Below are 8,560 nucleotides of genomic sequence, written 5' to 3'. Positions count from 1 at the left end.
TGTATATATATATATATATATTTTCCCATCAGTATGCTTGTTCACCATAGGCCATGTCTTTTACAGGCATGGTCAGTGTGGGCTTCAGTCAAATTCATGGCTGTTTTTCATGACAGAGTAGATGCTGCTTCTGGCAGCAGTTTAATGATGGACAATGTATTTAATGAAGAGCTTTTCCTGTATGCAAATATAAGCTGAGGGGCTTTTTGCCCCATGCTGACTGGGAGCAGGGGGCACCTCACCTTATAGTCGAGTAAATATGGTAATCAAAATACAGTAAAATACATTGGTTAATAATACAGTCTTGGAGCAACTCAGAAAAATACAGCAGAATTGCCATTATCTTTAACAGTAGGTTACAAATGTAAATAAATAATTACAGCTCAATTTTGTGAATATTTAAGCATATGATTTTGCTTTGGTGTTTTTATGTAGAAGCAAAACCTGTATTCATGTAAATTAAGAACGAAGGGCTACGGGAGAACTTTAATTTTGACCTAACTCACATCACACATATTTAAACATACAGCAATAAAATGCCTTTGTAAAAGCTGAATAGAAAAAAATAATAATCTTACTACTTTAACCGGTGCTGTGTTTTGGTTTTTTACTTGAAATGCAATTCTCTGAACAGTAACTATTAAAAATATCAAGGTGGGTTCTGTGTTATTGTATCTCAATAACTTTCATTTTATAAATTAAAAAAATGTTTTCACTTCCTGCCAACCCTGCAAGCAGTCTATAATCTGAAAGACAAGGTGAATGCTTTTTGGTCTACACATCATCAGAATTAAAGATTCCTCCGGCCAAACTATTCTCTCCATTACAAATGCACAACCCCATTGCCCTCACTTCGTGGTTCAAACACAGCTGAGTACATTTGTAATTTACTTAACAAGTATAATGTGTGTGAACAAGCACATGTGGTGAACTCTCACAATCCTGTAGCTGTACTGACTGACTCTACATAGCTAGCAGGAATGCAAAGCAGTAAAAATTTATATATAGCACTTGATTAACTAGTTGTACTCAAATACCTCAGAGGAGCAACTCTGAGCAAAAGGTACTGTTTTTACAGGCACTTTTCACATCAGAACCACACTTTGAAACCACATCAGAACCACACCACATACTATGCTTATAAAATGAAATTCTATAAAAAAGCTTCTGAACTATAAAGTGATGCAATGCATTACCATTTTTATCCATGGAATGAGGTTCAGACTGTTTCTTGCCAATATCAGCAAAGGATCTGACAATTGGAATCCTGTTGCTTAGCTTTTTCTGATTCTGGTGATGGTGTTGCTTAAGGAAAGCTTCGTGTACTCTGTGACGAACATCCTCACTGAGCTGCCCTGAGCCCACTTGTTGGTCAAGAATCATATCTGAAAAACATGTACATAATTCAATAAAAAGAGAGGGGAGATTATTAACAGCAATTATGATGCCAGATCAAACTACAACAGAAGGTCAGAGGCCTGCATTCCTTACTCATTCACTGACTTCAAGAAAAAGAGATAGGAAATGACAATATCCACAGAAAAATGTTATAAAATATTATTAAAGTTACAAAGCCAAGCACTCAAAAGTTAGGCAATGCCAGATTTAAGGTGGCCTGTGGAACCTTAAATTAGTATCCGTGTTCACAATCATTTTCTGGTACCTGACTTATGCACAGTGTGAACCGTCTTTAATTATATACTCACATGCTATTTTTTCCTCAGGGCTTCTGCCTCATTCAGTATTCAGTGCACAGGACGGTCTTGTTACGGGGATAAAACAAAGTCACGTAATGAAGAAGACTGTTGCCAGCAGGACTCTTTTTTCATTTGTTGCAGAATTGGTAGGTGTGTGGTAATGAGGTAGGGAATTACAGGAAGAGAAAGGATGCTTTCATGGCTAAGGCAGATGACTGAGAAAATTATACTGTAAGTCTGCTTCTGCCACAGTGACCCTATGTGACATTGGCCAAGTCAATTAAACACAACTTTTTTTTACAGGTGGTCACTAATTGAATGTTACTCATTATCTAGGTGCCAGATTTGAGGCCCTGAAATCTCAGTTGCAGAACTGAGTAGCACTTGCAGCTATAGATGACATCATTGTGAGTTGGCTTTAAACACAGAGTGCTAAATAATGCTAAGTATTATGAAAAATTAGGTTCTACATGTCTTAAATTGTGCATCCAAGATCAGTGAATAATTTTGACCTTAAGTTCTCTGTACTATAACTAATGGTAACAGGAGTGATAACATCACCCACTCACCTCACATTAACATTATGAAAGCATTCATATACTGCAGTGATGAGTATAACAGAAAAGACCTCCAGGAAATCACTTATTCATTGTCACAGGAGACAGGAAACAGTAGCATGCACCAAGTAAGAGATCACAATGGGTCCAGAGGTATAAACTGAAGCCTCAATCTTGATGTGTACCCAAAGTCACCTGCAGTGGGTCTGGTTGTAAATAGGTCATTCCAGGTACAGTATCAGAGGCAGGTGGACACAAAATTGGGCACATTACAAGGGACATCTCCACCGAACATGTGCAAACTGCAATTTTTTGAAGGCTCATGTTTGACCATACTTGCATATATGGCATCTGACACATAGACCATGACTGTACCAAATATCAAGACTTTCTAAAAGAAAAGCTTGCCAGAATTGTTTAACAAGGGTAAATAGTCTATTTTCTCTAGCCTCATTCTCAAAAAAAGCTGAAATGTTTTGGTTGAAAATTTTCAAAAAATTATCTAAATTTATCAAAACCAAAACCCTGCATGGAAAATTCTACTAAAATTATTCATAACTGTTTGTAATTGTAAGTAGCTGAAAAGATGGGGTTATAATGGAGTGTTGAATGGCTTGAATATATACAGTGCTACCAGCTTTGCCTTTAACAACAATCAGCCCCATACTGCACTCCATTAAGACATGTCATCCACTGAAGTCAATGGCTGTTTTCCTTCAGGCCCAGTAAAACACTGTCCAGTACATGATCTGAGAAGAACACACACTGGATTCTACCATCAGTCTTCTACCTAGTGCTATCCTGGTAATCAATAGCAGCACTAACTGAAAAACTCTCACAATATTTTTTGTTGGAATAGGCCAATTCATTTAAATTTAAATATTCCATAGAAATACATAAATTTCACTAAAGTTACAACAGAAATCAGACATGTATCCTGCCAGTTTACTTGTCTAGCTCCTTGGCAGCAGAAACCCTGGGGTTGCTGTCTTCCCAGGCTCCCTCCTGCCTGGGAAAGGTGGCAGTGCCAGGCCCTGTACAGCTCATGGAGCCTTGAAAATATTTTATGAAGGTAAAAGTAAGGTGGGGGTTAAATGTCATTTTTGCTTACTGAAAATAGCTATCTCAAGAAAAGCTGCAGACATACCCTGCCTACATCAGTGTAAGTATGCCTGTGGAGTTTTACCTCTGATTCTTTCTAAGATAACTGTACACCAGATTAAGCAGCATTACCCTAGTATAAAGATTTATGTTGTCCAACCTTTTTCATACCAGTGCAAACATGTCATCCGTCCAGGTTCTGAATAAAGTAAGTGCATATGCAGTTGTCAGAAGAAAAAGACTCAGTATGAAATCTGCTAATACAAATTATTAATATGGATCAAGTATTCAAAATGGAAAAGAAGTTGTCAAATTGATGTTTTCTTTAATTCAGAGAAAATCCTGCTTGCAACCAGTAAAAAACCCAGGGGAAAATAAAAAAGAAGGAAGTCAAACAGCAGAGATTTAGCACAAAATGTTCTATCACATCCATTAGGAGAAACTGAGCCGCGCAGAAGTGGTGATATAATGAGCTGAGTCAGAAATTTTGGTGCTAAAAATTCAGACAACTCATAAGTCTGAACCTTCAAGACAGGTTCAAATGTATCAGCAAAATTCAGTAGGGAAACAGGCAGAGCAGAAAAAATAAATAAGTAGAATATGTCATAATGAGAGAGAAATGATCAAATTGTTGATAATTGCCAAAAGCAAAAAAAAAAAAAGAAAAATCCCCAAGAGTATTATGTGAAAAGCACAGTGAAACAACAAAAATTAGTGATAGAATATAGATAGATATGCACACATGCACACAGCGTTTTTCTCTCTAATGCTCACAGTTGCAGAAAGAAAATGAAAGAAAATATTACTGGGGTTATGATTATAGTACGATTATTTCCATAGTATCTGAAAGTGCATTAAGAACTTTGCACACATTAAGTAAAGTACTGCCTTACACAGAACAGTGTACAAAGACAGAGAAGTAAGACTATACATAGTGATTTTTACAACAATTTAGTAAAAAGTAGATAAACATGAAAGATAAAAATGGCTCTAAAAAGGGGAGAAAGAGAGATCTGCATTATAAATATGAATTTTGGTTGAACTAAAAGAAATCTAAGAAGGATCTGAGAATGCCAGATAAGACATTATAGAAAGTAAGGACCAGGGGGGTGGGGAATTGTTTGGCATTTCTGTAGTAGGAAAATATGGGAGGATGTGGGGTAAAGAAAAGTCAATATCAAAATCCTCATGAAAAATCAAAATCCTCATGAAAAAATGTGTTTACTACTCATTCTGTTGCCAGTTCAGGGAGAGCCTCTGCTCAAAGGATGAGGACCCCCTTTCATTTAGCCAAGCTTAGTGCATAGTCGTACATGTCACCGCTCCAGAAATGACTTAAGATGGTACTGTGACAGAAGTTATAACATAGAGATCTCCCTAACAAGTGACCAAAGGAATTGGGGATTGGGAGCTGGTCATGTATTGATGGAGTAGCTGCTAGTTAGAGAGAGAGAAGAATCTGTAGTGGTTGCCTACTTCTTATTCAAGTAAGCCACTGTTTACTGAACCCGGTGATCATTACAGCTAGTGCCCAGCTCCACTGCAGCATGAAAGATTTTGTTTGATGATGGCAAGGTCTTTGTACACAAATAAAATTGAAAGTTATTTTTTCTCACTTTTCTCCCCCCTTAGTCAAGAGATGGTTTGATAAGATACAGCCATAGATTCTGCCTTCTTTAATATTGCTCTAAGAAAGGCAGAAATCAAACTAGGGAAACAGGAGAGGGAGCCCTCAACACCTTGCAGATTTAAGATGGCAACTGGTCATCAGCCTGCCTGGTGGTTAGTGGAATCCAACACGTCACCAGCATATCTACAATACTTCCTGTATTACAAATTCAGAATGCAGAGTGCATTATGGTGCATTTAAGCACTAAGAAAGGTCTCAATATATAAGGACATTTCCATTTCAGATCAAAATATAGGGAAGAGGTGTAAAATCCTGTTCCCACAACTCTGGCTGCTTTGTTTCCACAGACCTGCAATCTGTTTCTGTTAGAGAGGCAAGACTGCAGAAAAGTAGGCAAAATGACTTCAAGACACTGTCGGTACCCTGACCACTGACACTGGTATCTGTCCCATGTTTGCAGGGTATGGCAGGCAGTTAGTTAGTTAGCATGCAGATGAAGTGACTACAGTAATATGCTCTGGCAGAAGAGAAGGAGATCACCATTTTACCACTACTTCTCTATAGTTTTATTTTTTTTCTGTAAATCTCCAATTGCTAGAATCATGAGAACCTCTGTTCTAATAGTGCCCATCCTGATTGCAGAAACAAACTTGGAAATATGAAGCAAATGTACCATTAAGTTTCAAAAGGCAAACAGAAAGACTGTTTTTAAATCTCATTTTCAAGGCAATCTGATTACTTTTCGGGCCTAATTCATGATTTTGTAGGGGTTACAAATTCTTCGTTGCTCCTGTCACTGAGTTGCAGCAGTGGAAGTGCAAAGACAGAAGATACCCCTGAATATCTAATGTAGAATGAACCCCGTGACTCTTTCCCTAACCTCCACATCTTTTTCAACAATCCATAAAATCTTTTAGAAACCTGTTCTACATATAGTCTTGCCATCTCAGGTCCTTCTTACTTAAATCTTGAGCTGGTTGTCACCAAAGCAAGAGAATCTCTTAACCAGGACATAGGATGCAGGAGTTTTCTGATTCAACAATGGTCTTTCTCCTATCTTGGTGAGACAGTCAGCAATCCTTCAGCATCTTGGATGAACAATTTCAGAATCTTCCAGAACACTACAAGGTGAAGATCTCTCACAGAAGCCAAAGGGCAGTTTGAAACAGTCATAATGAAACCCTTATTTTTGGTCTCAAAGTTGATCACCAAAAAAATCAGGGAGTCAAATTTTGTATTTGATTGTACTAATATAAACTTGGGATAAATTGAGAAGTTTTACTAAAGATGCACTCAGTTGACCAATCGGCTAGTTACTAACCACTCCAATGTTCAGTTAAAATCCAATAGATGCTTAGGGCTAAACTGGGCCCATCCTGTATTCTAACGAGAAAACGAAAACGATGCAGAGAGCTTTCCCTAGTTCTTTTTTCTCTCCTGATGAACAGGCCATAATAGCTTATAAACTCAAGGGTCAAATCCTTTTGTGTAAAATATTATGCAATTCCCTTGACTTCAAAGGAGCCGTGCTAGTTTACAAAAGGCAAGAAATTAATCCAAAACACACAAAGGCTGGACATGGCTAATAAAGCTACTAGTGTTCATACCTGTTAAACTTCTGAGCTGTCTTACATAAAACACAGACAGTCAAAAATACATAATAAAAGACAAAAAAGGGAATATTCGGGTTTTGTTGTCACTATTAATTGGTTATAATGGCTAACTATAAAACCTTTTTAGTGATGTTTGCTCAACATGTGAATTAAATAATTTCTGAAAGAAAACTGGAAAAACCCAAATTTGCTTGTGCAACCAGAAAGTAACCATGCATGGATCATCATCATGATTTGAATTCAGGATGATATGTTCTTCAACCTGAACCTCTACAATTTGAACTGTTATCCTCCATGTTGATCAGAGGAGGATCCGATATGAACATTTCTTAGCAAGCTGAACAACTACTGACTGGGCAGCAGTGGGAAGTCAGCGATCAGGATTCCTGAATCCTGTTCCTCGATCAGGAAAGAAACTTCTTACGAGCAAGTTACCTAAACACATAGTGGCTGAGTGGATTAAAGAGCTGGGTCCTATCTCCAGCTCTTTCTGGGAAAATTCTGTTCTGCCTCTCAGCTGAGTTATTTTTAAAACAGAAATTGTGGAGTGTCTGCATCTGAAGTAGGAGACCATGGCCTCCTCACTAACAACGGCTAGGAGGTACAGATATATAAGAAGCAATCAGTAGAGACAACTTTTAAACTCCAGGCTTCCAGCTCAAGGAGCAAAGCTGAGCTGAAATTCAGGCAAGTCATGGCTGTCAGGATCCCATGATGTATGAATAGAATATATAATTAATGCCATCCTAAAACAAAGTAGTGTATCCCCAAAAAGAATGAAAGCTGTGAATACTGCTTGTTCTGATCCTATACACAAGGAAGGAAGTGTGACTACTAAACAATACTAATCTGGAGTTTCAATATCAGTGAGGTCATTTTGGATATTTGAGAGACTCCCAAATTCATGATTTTGGCAAAAAGCAATAGTGCCAAAGGTACTAAAAGGTTGCCAAGAGCTGCAAGATTAACATCCAGATAAAGCAGTACAACTTTGCCAACCAAATGAAGGCTTGCATCTGGCGGTGACTACAGAACAGCATTTTAAGTGTAGTTAGCAACAACAAAAACAAGGCTATATCAAGACAGAAAAAGCTAAAGAAGAAGAGAGATAGAAAGATGAAGGGATACTGAATTATGAGAAGCAGCTTGCCTACAGGCAATATTGTGTTTGTGGTAAAGTGTATAATTCTATATAAAAATCTCTTTGTAAGCATGTGTTGTCAGAGGATAGAAATAGGTACCAAGCAAAACATGGGCACCACAGATGGAAAAGAATTGTTTTTTTCAGTAAGAAATCTGTAATTCAAAGAGGAATCTAGCATTTTTTAGATTACTCTAAAATTAGAACTTGCAACAAAGGGAATCTGAAATAAAGGATGTCATTATGCAAAAAGTGAAGGTAGGGCTCAAGCAAATGTAACTGCAGACAAGACTTGCACAAATTGAAAACCAACATGCTATTACCAAAAGTAATAAAACTATATGATTAGATACTAATGTCATGAGTTGCTGAGGGCCTGTAAAACCTAGTGACCTCAGGACAGGTACAGACATTATACATAAATTGGTATAATTTATTGGAAACCACTCTAAACTTGTAACAGAACAGGAGCTCAGCACACATAAATTGGTTTAAAAATGGTGAAACCCAATTTAAGATAGACCTGGATGGATGTAGTACCAGACGTAACCATTTTAGGTTAGACCAGTATATCGAACTTCTGTACCAGATCCCTTCCTGGCTTAACTTAGGTCACTGTCTGCCAACATCCCAGGCACCTCCCCACCTCTCCCCCACATTGTAGAGCAGTGCTTTGGAATTCAGGTGTGCTCTGCTGCTCCAAACTGTCAGCTGAAAGCAGGGAGGTGGGGGAAAGGGAGAGTCTGTAGTTCTGCATGTATGAAATCCTGGTATCTGTGTCCCTCCGTGGCAGAGCAGTGAGGGAAGGTGGGGGGGGGGGG

General features: G+C 38.0%; 1 protein-coding gene across 4 annotated transcripts in view; it reads right to left on the bottom strand.

The window, feature by feature from the left end:
- The window catches only part of SLC4A10 (solute carrier family 4 member 10), a 423,280-nt gene that overhangs the window by 129,370 nt on the left and 285,350 nt on the right, over positions 1 to 8,560 (bottom strand). For all 4 annotated transcript variants that reach the window (XM_019522708.1, XM_019522705.1, XM_019522707.1 and 1 more), the window contains exon 6: positions 1,197 to 1,385. In XM_019522708.1, coding sequence (XP_019378253.1) covers positions 1,197 to 1,385 — 189 coding nt within the window. The remainder of the gene's footprint in view (positions 1 to 1,196; positions 1,386 to 8,560) is intronic.

Source organism: Gavialis gangeticus, unplaced genomic scaffold (assembly GCF_001723915.1).
Source record: "Gavialis gangeticus isolate Ggan-Ray unplaced genomic scaffold, GavGan_comp1, whole genome shotgun sequence".
Lineage (NCBI taxonomy): Eukaryota > Metazoa > Chordata > Crocodylia > Gavialidae > Gavialis > Gavialis gangeticus.
This window is presented reverse-complemented; position numbering and strand designations above follow the sequence as displayed.